We start from the raw sequence: 16,779 nt of genomic DNA, 5'->3' as shown, positions 1-16,779 counted from the left end.
CCTTTATAATCCCCAGAGACTATGACCAATAAGCTTGAAGAGTGAAGGGCCAGGACAATTGGAAAGGTTTGCAACGTAGCGATCACTCAGAGCATTGCTAGCATGCTCAGATCCCCTTCCGCGTACCAAGACTTCACACATCCGTAAGACGTAAGCCCCGGAATAAAAAATAACATTCAAAATTGTTCATCAGAATGGGTCCTCTACTTATTCAAAGGGCACTATTTCTTCAGTAACCAACTAAATTATATCTACAAGTGAAACTTGGGCTTTTTTCCTTAGGAGATGCTGGACAAGAGCACGGAACCCTGCCAGCAACACCTATCTTGTTCCACAGTGTCAGGAGGGCTTCCCTTCCCAAATGCAACTGCTACACGTCCGAGTTGAAGAATTTTCTTAACAGGGAAAAAGAACTGACTAGAAACTACAATTTTAAAATCCCAAATATTTTAGCAAATTAGAATAAAGCTCCAGTTTAACCCAAGTCTTTATTGGAACCCAGGTCACAAAACAAAACCATGGAGGACATGTTTACAGAAGCCATCCCTAGTCACAATGCCCAGGCACAGCAGGTAGGGAACAGGACCTCCAGCTCAGGCCCACCCCCCACGGCTGGGACCCTCCGCCTGCTTCACAGCAGACACCCAGAAGGCCCCTAAGGCCAGACAAAAGCTCGTCTCGGAAGCAGTGCTGAGCCCCAAGGCAGCAGGACCCCTGCAGACACCATCTCCACCCTCTGCTTCTCCAACCAGGAATGGAGTGTCCGCTTTGGCCACTGTGCCATCTGGTCTTAGAACCAGGCCCGTGACAACCGCCCGGGAGGGCTGCCTCGCTCAGGAAGTGGGGGCATGGGGCGGGAACCACGAGTCAGGTACCTGCACCATGAAGTACTCGCAGAAGCTCCAGCCCGGCTCAGTCCTCTTCTCCCTCAGGGTCCGCATGTCATCCTCAAACTTGCCTAGGTTTTTGGTGAAAGACATAAGAAGCAATGTCCTGAGTTTGGTCAGGAAGGCATTCCAGGATTCCTGAGTTCGAGAAGAGTCCTTCAAAGGGTCGGACAGCACAACACACCTGCAAAGACACCGGGGCCCATCTGTGAGGCTTCCTCCATCCCTCCTGCCCTCCGGCCCTCCTCCTCACACCAGTGAAATCTGTTTGACAGGCAGGGGCCAAGCAGCCTATTGCCACATGGGCAGTCGGACTGCAGGGGTTCCAAGGACAGTCTACGCACAGCGAACTAGAGGGAGAGGGACTCCCAAGGGGCCCTGGACCTCAGACCCACCGGGGACTTCATCAAGTATGGTGACCCAGCCCTCCTTAGCTTGCCTCTCAGGATCCTTGGCTCCTCACAGACAGGATGAAATCTGCATCTCTCCACCCAGCAGAGGGGACCAGGGCCCACCTCAGCATCTGCCTCAATTCCTCTCACTGTAGCCCAGGGCCACCAAACTTGTTGTGCCCTCCTGCACCCCTGGGCACCCCGCTCACCCTGAGGTGACTTTCAAGGTAAAGCTGCCCTGGCCACAGATGTGCCCCTACCATTAGCCTGAGCTCCTCAAGGAGTGTTAATAAACAGGCACTAGATCACAGCTTCACACAGGCCTGAGGCATTTAACTAGAGAGGACTGCACTACGGTGCTGAAATGCCAAGGCAGTAGCTACTGTTAGGAGAGTTCCCGGGGTTGGAAAGGCCAGGCGCTCACCCAGTAGGAGAAAAGGCTCCTCTGCTTAGCCTTGCTAACATGGTCTTTCTTCCTAAAGAGGAGACCTGGACACAAAAGTGATTCTAAGACCTTGATACTATGAGTGTCAACATCTCTAGTAGATATTTTATGTGAGCTATCAACAAGGAGCAAAATGAACTGCTGCTTGGATTCGCATTCTCTGTGCCCCAGCACAGCCCCGGTGGGAACTGGCTGAACCCGTGCTGTTACCCACCAGCGGGCAAAACAAAACGGGGGAAACAGCACCAGTCTACACGTCCACCCTGTGAGTCATCAGAACCAAGAACACCGAGTCATCCCGGCCACTGTCCCCGGGACACGGATCCTTCCCTGAGAGGTGGGGCCAGCACCAGCCACTCCTGAGGACCCCAGGAGTTGAAGTGTCTTTATTCCACTGTACAAACCGTTAGTCCCTCAGTTCAGCAACACATCCTTCAGGTATCCCCAGGGTCATAATTATCAACATCATTCCTGACCACACAAGAACTCTCTTGCATACCGACAGTGGGACGGAATGGACACACTGACCACCAACAGCTTTTCCTGTGGTAACCTGTGCTTATCAACCAGACAGGAAAGAGTCACTGCGCACCAACCTCGATTGAGCCCTCCAACTTCCCCTATCTCTCGGCCCTCACTGTTTCAATAAAAAAGAACTAAACTTCAGAAAGTCCTCACCAGCCCACAGGGTGAACTGGAAAAGGGTGAGCCTAGAAAGCTAAGGGAGTGAGGGAGGGACAGCGGACCAAGAAGGCAGCAGCTACCAACCAGTCAGACTCAGACTCTCTAGCATTTGCCCAAAGTCTGAAAAATACACAAACCTTTAACCAAGCAATTTTCCTTTAAGGAATTAACCCTAAGGAAATAAGGATGTTCACTACAGTGAGCTAGAAAGATGTTCACAACAATAACAACAACCTGCAGACCCAGAGAACTAGAAATAACCTATGGTACATTTAATACTATGGAATATTATACACTCACTAACAGTAAAGGTACAGAAACACATTTATTGTTCATGGAAAATTTTTACAACGTGTTAAGTGAAAACAGCAAGTATAATATGTATAGTTTGATATCACCTTAAACGTATAAATGCATAATGAAAAAACCTGGAAAGTCCAATGACTACCGAGAACATGTAACATAATAAAGAAACTAAACACATGTACAAACCTAAAAACACAGTAAGCCACTTCAGGGCCATATTTTCAAAGAACAGATATTATGCTGTTAAAAGACAAGTGTCACTAGAGACCACTATCTTCAAATTTATGAGAATCCAATCCAGCTTTTATGTTTAAAAATATAGATAGGTTGGGCTGGGGATGTAGCTCAGTTGGTAGAGTGCTTGCCTCACATGCACAAGGCCCTGGGTTCAATCCCCAGCACCACACACACAAAAAATACACACACACACACATACACAGACACAGAGTTTTGTTAAAGGACTGTAATTTGGTTGGGAGCAGTGGCACACACCTGTAATCCCAGCAGCTCAGGAGGCTGAGGCAGGAGAATCACGAGTTCAAAGTCAGCCTCAGCAACAGCAAGGCCCTAAGCAACCCAGTGAGATCCTGTCTCTAAATAAAATACACAAAAGGGCTGGAGATGTGGCTCAGTGGTTTAGAGGCCCTAAGTACCAAGAGAGGTGGGAGTGAAAAAGAGGGAGAAGGGGAGCTGCACAGAAGATGGAAGGAGAACCTCATTATTATACAGAATACATATATGATGTTGTAATGAGAAAAAGAAAAAAGTGTGTCACATTAGATTGAATAGAGAGAAAGGATGGGAGAGGAGGGGAGGAGTAGGGGGGATAGGAAGGGCAGCAAAATAGAATAGACAATATGATTGATGTATGTACACTCCATGTATGTATTATATGTCAAAATTCATTCTGCTGTCATGTATGACTATAAATAAATAAATAAATAAATAAATAAATAAATAACTGCAATTTAATGCAAATTGGAAAAGGGTAAGCCTAGAAAGCTAAGGGAGTGGGGAATGGACAGTGGACCAAGAAGGCAGCAGCTACCAACCAGTCAGACTTATTCAAAATGGAATAAGGCATGTTTAACTTACAGAGAATGAAATGTTAAAATTTCAGTAAGTAGGGCTGGGCTGGGCTGGGGCTGTAGCTCACTGGCAGAGTGTTTGCCTCACATGTGTGAAGCACGAGGTTCAATCCTTAGCACATAAAGATAAAAAAATAAAGGCATGCTGTCCATCTACAACTACAAAATTTTTTTTTTTTAATTTTCAGTAAGTTAAGTTGTAAATATAAAAGAACAGTCATCAAAAAATAAGTTATTTTTAAATGGGCTCAGTAGAAACATACTTTTGGCACTTAAGTAAAAACTGCAAACGTGATTAATAGTAAGCAACAGGCACCTTGGAAAAAACATTACACAACTGGAAACTGGCTCAGTCCGACTGATGGCCTCCACGTTACTCTCCGCTCAGACCCACGACACAGACACTTCCTTGGCCGTGTAATGCAGCTTCCTTGCAGCTGGGCTCTCAAGTCCCCATTGCATGCTCTGCTCAAGACATCCGTGAGCATGCCTGAGCCCCCGGGGACAACGGTCAGCTACGGTGCCTGAGAATGTGGCTAACTAGCACCAAGTACTCCTTAAGGAAACCTCCCGTGAGCGTAGGCTGCGTGACACTAAGTGAGACGGGTCTCCACACGGCAACGTTTGATTTGAGCCACATATTCATCAAGTCTGAACGTGACCATGTGCCTGGTTTTGTGTGGAACGTGAAAGGCACCCAGAATCCCAGCTCACTGGGGTACCGCCAACACATGGACTGGCCCTGGCTGGTTGGCGCTCCAGACCGTTCACCCCTGCTCCTTCCTTACCCCCTCCCATGCTGCGCTACAGGGCCTCCTGCCCCGGGACCCCTCCCTGAGTAGGTAGGCTTCCCCTCCCGCAGCTCGCACAGCACCAGAAACTGCCTTGGCAGCCCCTGCCATGTGGTAACCACGGAATGATGATCTGTCACGCCAGGCAGAGAACAGCTCAGCACTGTGGCCAGTGAGGTCAAGTGCCAGCCTGGGACACATGGCCATCAGTGGCACAGCCAGGTAGAGAGGCAGCAGCATGCAGAGAGGCCGCAGGGGCAGCAGATGGGAAGGTAGGCCCTGGGGCAAAGGCAGCACTTAAGCTCCCTGTGTGGGCTCTTCACAGGGCTGACCACAGTAAACACAAGAAGGCAGTCCCATAGCCTTAAAAACAAAAGTTTAAGGAACGCTGCTTGACACAAAGACTGTGAGACGTCTCACTGTCAGGCTGCAGAAAGGGTCCACCGTGTGGGCTTCCCAGAGGCTCAGGGCCAGGAGCCTCTGCTCCCAGTGGCACTTGGGGGTGACCGCTTACAGCTCCCTGGCCTGACGGGAATTTCAGAGGGTGGGATCAAGTGCTCCCCATTGTTCCCCAAACCCTGATGAGTCGACAATTGCTACCACCCAGGAAGCCAGCATTCATCCAGAACCAACCAAACGAGGAAAATGTAAAGATACACTTACCTGTCGCTCTGTTTATTACAAAAATCATTTCTTATTTTGTCCACAATAGAAGTTCGGGGGAGGATGTTGGTTTTGTTTTTTTTCTTGGCATCATTTTCAACCACCACTATTAACCAGTCCACAGAGCTATGGGCCTTCAAGATGTTCTGCCACTTGGTGAGGTCATCTTTCACCGTAGCTTTGTACACTTCTGTATCCTAGAAATGAACACGCCACTGTGAGAGTGAGTTACTCCTTCAGCTCACACAGCACATGTGTTAGATGACAGTAAGTGGCCACAGCGTGCTAGCACACTGGAACGGGATAAGAGCCCAGGACACCAAGCTTGGGTGCTGTGTACAGCTTGGCACCTGTCCCAGAGCACTCTCCCAGGACACCAGTGGCCTGCGGGCAGCAAGGGCTTAGCCGGGAAGGACACCAATGGCAATGCTGTCCACAAAGCTACCAGGGACGTTAAAGCCCGGCACCACCACAGGGGCTCTGTGCCCATCACCACAGGATTGCCACACCACCCTGTGCTGGCCAGACCTCTGCGGTATTCTGTGCCTGCACTACACCAGGGTGGCCTCCTGTGGCTGCCCCACAACCTTTTTTCCACGTAAGCCCCTAGACCAGCTCCAACCTGTAAGGCCTTCGCAGCCTTCCGCACGGCCCTCAAGGCCTTCCAACTTGGAGCTAGCGAGGAGCTGCACTGCTCCTCACAACCGGTTCTTCTGCCCCCTCATGTCCCACACTTGAGCATGCCAGAAAGCACCCTCCTACAGAGAAGCACCGGGTCAGACAGTTCTCTCCCAACCCAAACCAGGAAATCCCACTCTCCTTCTTAACGGTGATTTTACCTGTAACTGCCCGTATGAGCCATAAATCCACTCAGCAGACACTAATTCCATTTACTTTCAGAAAATCTAAAACCAAGACGTATCTCATCTCAAAACTGAGCATATAAAAATCTTTGGAAACAATGGCCATATTCAAATACCTACTTTCCCCTCATTTACTGTTTACACATTTACTTTTGTGGTGCTGGAGACTGAACCCGGACCTTGCACATGCAAGGCAGGTGCTCCCCCACAGAGCCAAACGCCAGCCCTACTTTCCCCTCTTCAGCATTTTCTCCATACCATCCCGCCCCATGTCCCCAAGAACATGAACAATGCAGATGTGTGCTGGCTTGACTGATCACAAATGAGTCAAAACTTATATCCTATATCTAGTGCCATCTTTGGCTAAATCACTGAATAGCAAGTACCAAAAGGCAGTTCTGATCATTTCTACACTGATTTAAGAAAATACATCCTGGTTTAAATTAGAAACAAATATGACCCCAAAAGATCTTTCCTTAAAAATTAAGAGGAGGGCTGGGAATGTGGCTCAAGCGATAACACACTTGCCTGGCATGCACAGGGAGCTGGGTTCGATCCTCGGCATCACATAAAAATAAAATAAAGATGTGTCCACTGAAAACTGAAAAATAAATATTTTAAAAAATTCTCTCTCTCTCTTCTCTCTTTAAAAAAAAAAAAATTAAAAGGAAAACCATCTTGCAAAAATCCATATTCTTCAGGAGGCTGAGGCAGGAGGGTTGAGAGTTCAAAGCCAGCCTCAGCAACAGTGAGGCCCTAAGCAACTCAGTGAGAGCCTGTCTCTAAATAAAACACAAAATAGGGCTGGGGATGTGGCCCAGTGGTCAAGTGTCCCTGAGTTCAATCCCCAGTACCCGCACCTTAATCATGTGCGGCACATTCTCCTAGGCACAGCAGGTCTCAGGACTCAGTCTGAACTTCACGTGTACCACGCACACTGTTTCTGGAGGGGAGACCCAAGGCCAGAGGACTGCAGTCCAGGACTGCAGCGCATCGCCTGGCTCCTGGTCCTCTCTGTTCTGCTGGAAGGCCCACAGGTGCCCCCATGGTCACCCCCACCTAGTTCCAGGCTGAAGGTGTCTCTGCACTAGAAGGAGCAGCTGCACCCTGAAGGGACACCAGAACAGCTCTCAGTGCCGGTTTTCAGGGACTCTCCAGAGGTGACCTTCCAAGAGAAAGAGCAAGACAGAGGAGGAATGTAGTGTTCCAAACAACCCTGAGGCGAATCAGTTCACTCTAGACAGCTGTCACTCCTCACAGAGAGCAAAGAGGCATTTCCAAAGTCACTCAGGGACCCTTAGGAAACCAAGTTGAGGCAGGGAGGTGACAGGAACATGAACACTGGAAGAGCCACGATCAGGGAGGAGAAACCGGAGATGATGGGGCAGCAGCCCAGGGCAGGCACCAGGAGCCACCCCAGTGGCCAGAGCTCAGTTGTGTAAGGAGGATGCCCAGGTGGTAGTAGGGGGAGATGTGTCAAACTGTGGGACTCCAAGTGACATGAGACACAGGGTGTCAGAGACCAAGCAGGGCAAAGAGGGCATCCCTGCTGGAGATGACCACAGATCAAGCAAGGCATGCCGAGGGCAGGGTCCAGCATGCGATCAGCCAAGTGTAGGGCTGGGGCATCACCTGGAGGAGCAGGACAGCAGAGACGGGAGGAGGGTTAATCACCGGGGTGACTCAAATAAGCAAACCCTCAGCGGGGAACACGTGCCAGGTTCTCCCAGGGGAGCCGGGAACCGGCACGGTGGGAATGTTGCGCTGGCTGAATCATGGCCAAGAGTGCTTGCACATGGACAACTACATATGGACATGAACAGCAGGGGAAACGTGCCCGCCTGGGTGTGCACATGTGTGCACATGACACGCTCTCCAGTGGAGCTGGTTGAGAGTACCTAGCACAGAGCACACCTCACTCTAGATATTGGGTTCTTAGCACTGTTTTCCAACAAGAGGACCCAGAGTCTCTCAGAGTTGTGGACCCCAGGATGAGACAAGGGGAGGACGCAATGAGCTTGAGAGTAAGTGCACTTCCAAAGCTCACAGGAACCAAGTCAGCGACAACTGAGTGTTCCAGTTTACAAGGACAGTAACAGAATACTCTCCACTGAACACCAAGAAAGGGAGTGCGCACAGAACCAACCAGGAAGCGGGGCCCTCCTTCGGGCAAGGCGAGGAAGGGACCAGATACATGTGGCATCTGACACAACCGAGACAAGACCAAGAAACACAAGTGGCAGTAAGGGACAGCAGCTCCTGAGAGATGAAGAACAGACAGGGGCCCTCCAAGTGTTCCAGCTAGCTACCGTGGACATCCCCGCCCTCAGCACAAGGGAGGGGAGCGGAGGTAAAGGCGGACAGACTCCCCGGGTACTGGATGTAGAGTGAGAGTCCAGGTGGCCAGACCACACTGGACGGCAAACAGACGGGGAGAGTACCAGCACAAAAACCCTCTGTGTTCCCAGAGACCCATCACAAGCACATGTAGGACTGTCCAAGGCAGGACAAGGCCATCAGTCAGCACCCAAGGCACAGTGCTGGGCACCCACCCAAGGGCAGGAGCAGGTCCGTGCCACAGATGAAGAGCCAGAGAGCTTGGGACAGCCTTGCCACAGCAGTGAGAAGTGGTCCTGGACTTGGCTGCTCCAGTCCCAGCAAGTCAGAAGCTACACCCAAAAGAACCAAATTCAGCAAAGGATTTCAACTGAATAAAGCTCAAGAACATCTAGAAGAATCTAACACCCAGCTCCAACGAGATGAAGTCCACAGTGTCTAATGAGAAGTGGCAGGCAGACAAAGGGGGAAGGGCACGCTGCACAACAAGGAGACCACTCCAACAGGCGGGTCCCGGGAGGACCAGCACCACACACTGTCCCTGCAGCACAGCTCGCAGGCTCCAGGAGCAGAGGGTTGAGGTGGGAGAGACACCCCTGGGCACCCTTTAGAGACAAAAAAGTATGTCTGAAGGAGAAATGCACTGGGAGAAAACTAGACTGACGGAGCAGTGCAGAAGAAAGACGAGCTGACAAGACGGCCAACAGAAGAGACTGTCCGAGTGGAATGGGGGTGGGGGTGGGGGTCTCGAAAAACACCAGCGTGATCCAGAGAACTACTGTGGGACTTTGAGGCCAGGGGCGACTCTGTCAGTCATCACCGACACTCCTCCGTCCAAGGGGAGAAGAAAAAATACTTAAAGAAATGATGACCAAAATTTTTCCAAACTTGATCAAAATTATAAAAGCCCCCAAACCCTTCAGAAATATGAAGAAATCTACTCCAAAGCAGATCATTAATCAATCTTAAAAAACAGTGATAAAGTAAAAAAAATCTTAAAATACCAAAGGAGAAAAATACACTTTACATACAAAGCAACAGAAGCAAAAGTGAAAGACTTCTCGGAGGAGCTCTGGAAACCAAAGTCGGAGGTTCCAGGCCAGGCAGGGCTGCTGCCAAACCAGAAGTCCCCATCCTGTGAAAATACCCTTCAGAAACAAGGCACAGTGAAGAGCCGGGACCTGACCACCAACAGAGCCGCACCGACACACCAGTGAGATCCCACCACTCCAGAGGGGCGTGGAAAGCACACAGCAGTCACCCCCGCGGGAGGGGAAGGTGGTGTCCGTGTTGTACTCTCGTCTGACAGCGACAACACACAGACACCAAGCCCAGGAGGCACGGCAGCACCACCCAGGCTGGAGGGACATGCTGCACACAAGCAGAAAACCCTCCCGCAAACAAGAACTTACCAGACTGGGGACTTGCTGGCTGACCTCACGCAACCACTGCCTACACACAGTGTCACATGTGCTAAAGCCCTCGACACTGCCAACGGACTCTAGGCACCTGTGTTTGAGGTGAGGGGGTACCAGGGATTGAACTCAGGGGCACCCGACCACTGAGCCACACCCCAGCCCTATTTTGTATTTTATTTAGAGATACGCTCTCACTGAGTTGCTTAGCGCCTCCCTAAATTGCTTAGGCTGACTTTGAACTCGCAATCCTCCTGCCTTAGCCTCCAAGCCACTGGGATTATAGGCATGTGCCACCGCACCTGGTATAGGCACCTTTCTAATAAACAAAAGTCAAGATTAATTAAAAAACCATGCTCCCTATAGAATGTAATTTTAAGGAAAAAAAATCTCATTCATAATGACGACAAAAACAGCCTAAGAATAAAACTGCAAAACTTTGTGCCAGGCACAGTGGCCCACACCTGTAATCTCAGTGGCTCAGGACGCTGAGGCAGGAGGTTCGCAAGTTCAAAGCCAGCCTCAGCAACTCAGTGAGGGCCGAAGCAACTCTGTGAGACCCATCTCTAAATAAAATATTTTAAAAAAAAAAGAAAAGAAAGAAAGAAAGGAAAAGGGCTGGGGACGTTGCTCAGTGGTTAAGCCTCTCTGGGTTCAATCCTGGTACCAAAAAAATGCAAGACTTTATGAAAAATGTTGTGACTAAACCTATAAAAAAAGGCACAAAGCGTGGAGAAGCACACAGACTCTAGAAGACTCCCAGCTGCTGAGATTCTTCTGAGAAGTCACAGTGATGACCTCAGGCAAAACCCCTCCTGCCCCTCTTTCTTTCCCATTCCAACCACAGTGGCTCATCTCCACCCCACTGGTGGCCACTGCAGGGTTGCAAGGCTGGGCCAGGAGGCCTTCCCAGGGATCCATACCCTGGCGAGCTGACCTCCCATGGCAGAGCAGCTGGTTCTGAGAACAAGGGGCCCATCGGAAAGCACAGCATGACTTCGGGTGACTTCTCTATACATCAGAGGCCACCCAAGTTCAACCTGAGGGGCAAAGACCCACCCTCTCAACAGAGAGGAACAGGCAGGACAGGACACACTTGTTCAGCCTCGCTCAAAAGTACAATTTGCGCCTTTGCCATGCGGAAGAGAAAATGTGTACCAGCCAAGAGGCTTATTTTAAAAGAAGAGATATCAATACATATTACTAAAATGTAATAATTAAAAGCCTGATTCTAGCCCAAACTAGACAATGATCAACAGAAGTGTCCAGAATATTATACATGCAGGGTGCTGATTTAAAAACTGAGTTGACATACCTAATGCATAGAAAAAAGACTGTTATGAAATATTGTTAGGCCAATTTGCTGCCCACTTAAGACCAGAAAATCAGACCCTCAACTCCACAGCTCCTACCTACAGAAAAATAACTTGAAGCTAACAGATCAAACATAAGCCACAAGTTCTAAACTTATTAAAAGGAAACATAGGAGAAAATCAGTCACTATCCTCAGGTAGACAAGACCTTCCTAAGCAAGATACACTACGTAGAAGCCTTGTTGGTAAATCACATATTTCACAAATCACGTTAGTCACAAATATCCACATGCCAGACAACACACACACACACACACACACACACACACACACACACACACGTCTCTCTACAGAAGATGCAAGAGAAATAGAAACACCCACCACCTGGAGACTGCCACGCCACCGCCTGCTGAAGACAGGCCAACTGGTGGCAGCCAAGCCAGCAACGCCCCAGCAGCACCGGGAGGAGACCTCGTGACAGCAGCTTCAGCACTGCAGGCTGAAGACGAGAGGACACACCCGACACACGAAGTGTCCACCAAACTCATCCTGCATTTGGTTCCAGAGAACAATTAAGTGCCATAAGGAAAACACCCTAAGAACACTTCTGATCACAATGCAAGAAAATTTTTAAAAATTTTTTTCTTCTAGAAACTAGTTGTCTATTAGACAACTACTGGATAAAATGAGAAATACAAACAAAATACAGAATTTCTGAAAAATAAGGATAAACCCTCTAATATATTTAAACAATTAATTAAAGGAACATTCATGACTTTGAGGACTGATATCAATCAAAACCTAAGAATGAGGCTGGGGACACAGCTCAGTTAGTAGAGGGCTTGCCGTGCCTGCACCTGGCCCTGGGTTCAATCCCCAGCACCACCAAAAAAAAAAAAAAAAAACTTAAGAATGAAAATAAACACATTTCAAACTCAAAAGAACTAGAAAAAGAATAAAGTAAACCACAAGAAAATACAAAGAAGGAAACAACATAAATGAAAGCAGAAATTAATGAGGTAAAAAATAGACTAATATGGGGCTGGGGATGTGGCTCAAGCAGTAGCATGCTCGCCTGGCGTGCGTGCGGCCAGGGTTCAATCCTCAGCACCACATACCAACAAAGATATTGTGTCTGCCGAAAACTAAAAATAAATATTAAAAATTCTCTCTCTCTCTCTCTCTAAAAAAAAATAGACTAATAGTAAATCAGACTAATAAATAAAAATCCTGGCTCTTTGAAAAAAAAAAATCAAGGAACTCCTACTTTGAGGAAGGAAGAAGGAAGAGAGCGTGAGAGTGCATGAGGGCACAATACAGAAGAGGTAAGGGAAACCTGGCCACATTTTCAAAGTTACAAAACAGACTTCTTTGTATGTGCACCTCAGTAAAAATAAACCTTAACTGAGATGCATAATTTCTAAGGAAAATATAACTTATTAAAATGAATAAAGGGCTGAAACAGACCAACTTCACAGAAGGGACCCAGAAAGTTACCAAGGAAATACTCTGTAAAAGGGTGTGGGCCCAGGGCCCAGGGTTGGGACTCAGTGGTAGAGTGCTTGCCTAGTATGTATGAGGCACAGGGTTCGATACCCAGCACCACATTAAGAAAAAAAAAAAAAAGGTATTGTATCCATCTACAACTAAAAAGTTAAAAAAAGAGACGTGGGCCCAGCCAGCAGGGGGCGGGGGGGGGGGGGAATCCCAGCACACCTGAAGACCAGGCAGCTCCAACACAACCATCTGTTCAGAAGCACAAAACAAGAACTCCCAGATGCCACTCAGGAATCCAGTACGACACTGACACCTGCACTTCATACAGACAACACCAAACAAAAGCTAAAGACCAGCCACCTGCGAGCACAGACTGTAGAAGCCTTAAATAAAACACAAGCCCACTCCAAAGCCATACTAAGAAAATAAGACCCTAGCCAGGTGGACTCACCCAGGGATGCAGGCCCCAGAGGAAACCCACAAAAACAATTCAGGACATCAGAGATGCAGGGGGAAACAGGGTTGTGTCCCCCGAGTCTGACAAACCCTTTGACAACTGCAACTCGTATTCTTTGAGAATTCTTGAGAAAATGAAAATGGATGGCCACATGAGCACATTCCTCTGTCCTTCAGCCAGCACCCACTGATGGGAACTGCGACAGGCATTCCCACAGAGGTCAGGCACAAGGCAGAGACAGCCACCATCTCCTCTGCTATTTGACAATGTCAGATCAGAGATAAAATTCCAGCCACAAAGACTGAAAAAGTAAACTCTCTCCCTCTGCATATGGCAAAACAGAAAGCCCCAGACGGGGACCTAGAGAATCAAAGGTAAAACTAATTTCCACAATCAGAGAAATCGGCTAGGTTACTTAATAAGGAAATCAATCAACAGCCTCACATACACAAAAATGACTAGACAATACAATGGGAGCAAAAGCCCCATTTACAAGCAGCAACAAAGTCATACATATTTAACAAGAAATACAGCAAGTGTACAACACAAAAGCAAGTGTGCACAAAGCCAAGAGCCCTTGCTCCTGGTCAGGAGGCCCAGACATCAGCAAGACACTTGTTCTGCACATGTACATGTTCTGCACTTTCCAACCTGCGAGCGTAGCTAGGCAAACGCGGAAAGGATGAGCTGGGGAGGACTTGGCCAGCCAGACAGACTCCGTAGCACTCTGTCAGGGTAGAGAAGCACAAGTGCACAAAGGCTTGAGCTCCACTTGGACTTGTTTTCACCGTGGTGCATGCAGCAGCTCTGAGATTCTCCTTTGCATATTATAGGAATGGGTGGATAATATCCACACTGATGCTGTTGAGTGAGGAGAAGCAGATGTGGAAAAGCTACCGGAAGAGCCTGAGGGTGGAGGCCACGCTGGAAGGCACTGTTATCGACTCACAGTCTGTTGGACACTTCCTTCTCAGCTCTGTCTACCAAGAGGCCAGGGACAGCAACATGCCCGTAGGCACCCAAGAGCACACGTGCTGCCCAAGGACAAGGACTCCAAAGAAACAGCTGTGCCCAGCTGGAATAAAAGCCACAAGAGGGCTGGAGTTATGGCCTAGCAGCAGAGCGCTTGCCTCGCACGTGCAAGACCCTGGGTTTGATCTTCAGCAGCACCACAAAAAAATAAATAAGTGAAATAAAGGTATTGTGTCCAACTACTACTAAAAAATAAATATTAAAAAAAAAAAGCTACAAGAACCTAGAACACCTTGGTATGCACAAAAGTTAGAAAGTGCTTGAAAGGACACAGAAGTCAGCTGAAGTGACTCTCACTGGCCAAATCTAGACCAGCCTGGGCATCAGAATAAGCACATGGAAGGGGCCATAACCCCTGAATAAATGAACACACACTGTGTCTTCCTCGGGGTAGAGGATGGGGGGGGGGGGGGCAGATGCTTAGGACTCTTGGTAAAGAGCGTCTCAGGAAAGAACCGCCACTGGAGGCCAGATGTAAGTGTGAAAAGGCTGGACAGGAAGCAGGGTACTGAAGTCTTGGAGTGGCACCCCAGAGACGGTTTACTAGTCATCAAGGGAGAAAGCAACAGAACTAGGAAGAAATCAGACAACTCTGGGCAAATGGTCAAAATCCAAATTATGATCAAAACCCAGAATTATGTCCGGGTCAGAAATACACAGCTGCAAAACACCCAGGCTCTGGAGTTAGGCATGAGGGGTCAAGAAGAGGAGGGTTTGCCTGGCAGGCTGGGAAGGCCATTCTGCCTACCAGGCCTCTGGCTACATCTGGAACCTGGACTGTGGGGGGGTTTCCAGCAGCCTGCAGTACGAGGGCCTCAGTGGGCCGATACTGTGTGCGTGCACAGTGGGTTTATGCCAAACACCTGCTTTGCTTCTGGAATTTTGTAGGTGCCAAGCAGAGGGTTTCAGGTGATTGACTTCAGTAAAAACCCTGAGTGCTGAGTGGCCAGTGAGCTCCCCCAGTATGCAGTGCCTCACACACACTAGCATGTCGCTGCCCACACGTGACTCTGCTGGGAAAAGGCACATGGGGTGAAGTGCAGGGGAAACCAGGCACAGGTCTCCAGAGTCCAACACAATAAACACACACACAAAACACCTCTGCAGCCCAGCCTACAGGCTAAAAGGTCCCCTGGTGATGACTTATGTGCCTTGAATGCTGCTAAATGCGTAGAAGAGTCCACATAGCAAGAAAGGACCCAGAATTATGTCTGGGTCATAAATACACAGCTGCAAAACACCCAGGTTCTGGAATGCTCCCTCTACAGCCACCCAGTCAGTGAAAGAGGTCATGGCTAAGCAGATGAGATGACGACGGTCACCAAGGACAGCACAAGGGGGAGGGTCGCGAAAGGGGCACTAAAGTAAGAATTAAACATAGCTCAAACAGATCAAACCTGATGGCCCCAAGGCACCATGAGACTGCACCAGCAGGGAACACGGGAACTGAGATGTACTGGGATCCCAGAGTGCTGCACACTGGCCAGGAGCAGAAACACCCAAGGACACAGCCATGCATCTCGCAAAGCAATGAAGATGAGAGACCACAGTGCAGAGGCGACCTGAAAGGCAGACCGGACTTCCACACTCACCCACGGGGCTTCAGCCCACTCCCAACATCTTCTTCTCCCTGAACCAATACTTACACAGCATTCTGTCCAGTAGATATGAAGGAAGGGGAAAGTGAGCAGAGCTTTGTTTCCTTCCTTGGGCAGCAGCTCCTCTTTGAACTGAACAAAGTTTGATTCCAGGTGAATCATCTTGGGAGCCCGGCCATAGGATCTACAAACAATTTTTAAAAAGTAACTGAGAAAACAACTAAACAAGGTTCAGCAGGGATGCAACAATAAATAATTCGATCCTATCTATGAGTTCAGAAGCAAATACAGTATGAGCATGACCAATGTTCTGTGCAGAACCACTGGAAGCACCTCACACACACCCACGCTCCCTCCCGTTAAGTGCTGCTGCAGAACACACACAGCAATGCTCCCCTGACGGGTCCCACTCCACCAAGGCCCCACAGCCCGAGACAGCTCTCGCACGACAACCACCCCGAAGTCACTGGAAAAGAGGAAACGAGGGCAGCTCTACAAGTCAACTGCACCAGCACTGGTGCTCGGGGGCAACCTGTGTTACCCAAGGAGCAGAGTTACCTCGTGATAAAGAACAGGCTTTTCTTGCAGAGCTCAAATAAAATAGTGGCACAAACCTCCCCTTTTTCCTCAGCCCAAGAAAGAAGCCAAAGAGAAATCCCATGAGTCACACAGCTAACCTAAGGTCCTGAGAGGAGGCTGCTGTGCTCATGCCTAAAAAACAAATTAAGCACCATGTGTCTTTTCCCTGTGCATTTTATTTTCCACCTCGGTAGCTGTGTTTGAAACATCTACGGCTGGATTTTTTTAATTCAGTCTAGGGATGCTCTGGGTTTAGTCAATTGAAGCCGATCATACTCAACACAGTTACACTTCTGCTTGAAAGGGTGCCTTCACTATTTGCAAGCTCTCCATCTTCCCCATCCTTTGTGAGGATAATCAAGTTCTCTTCTTCCATTCTTCTGTTCTGCCAGCTTCAAAGTTTAGCCATCTATTTCTATTTTGGTTACATTT

At 48.7% G+C, this 16,779-nt stretch overlaps 1 protein-coding gene across 3 annotated transcripts in view; it reads right to left on the bottom strand.

The window, feature by feature from the left end:
- The window catches only part of TRAPPC10 (trafficking protein particle complex subunit 10), a 76,333-nt gene that overhangs the window by 39,899 nt on the left and 19,655 nt on the right, over positions 1 to 16,779 (bottom strand). For 2 of the 3 annotated variants that reach the window (XM_081300696.1, XM_081300697.1), the window contains 3 exons: positions 15,817 to 15,952; positions 5,257 to 5,453; positions 876 to 1,071 (listed from right to left, as the gene is read on the bottom strand). In XM_081300696.1, the coding sequence (XP_081156822.1) occupies positions 876 to 1,071; positions 5,257 to 5,453; positions 15,817 to 15,952 (529 nt within the window). The remainder of the gene's footprint in view (positions 1 to 875; positions 1,072 to 5,256; positions 5,454 to 15,816; positions 15,953 to 16,779) is intronic. The other variant, XM_081300698.1, reaches the window with a different exon arrangement.

The sequence above is a fragment of the Spermophilus citellus genome (assembly GCF_964194105.1).
Source record: "Spermophilus citellus genome assembly, chromosome: 7".
Lineage (NCBI taxonomy): Eukaryota > Metazoa > Chordata > Mammalia > Rodentia > Sciuridae > Spermophilus > Spermophilus citellus.
This window is presented reverse-complemented; position numbering and strand designations above follow the sequence as displayed.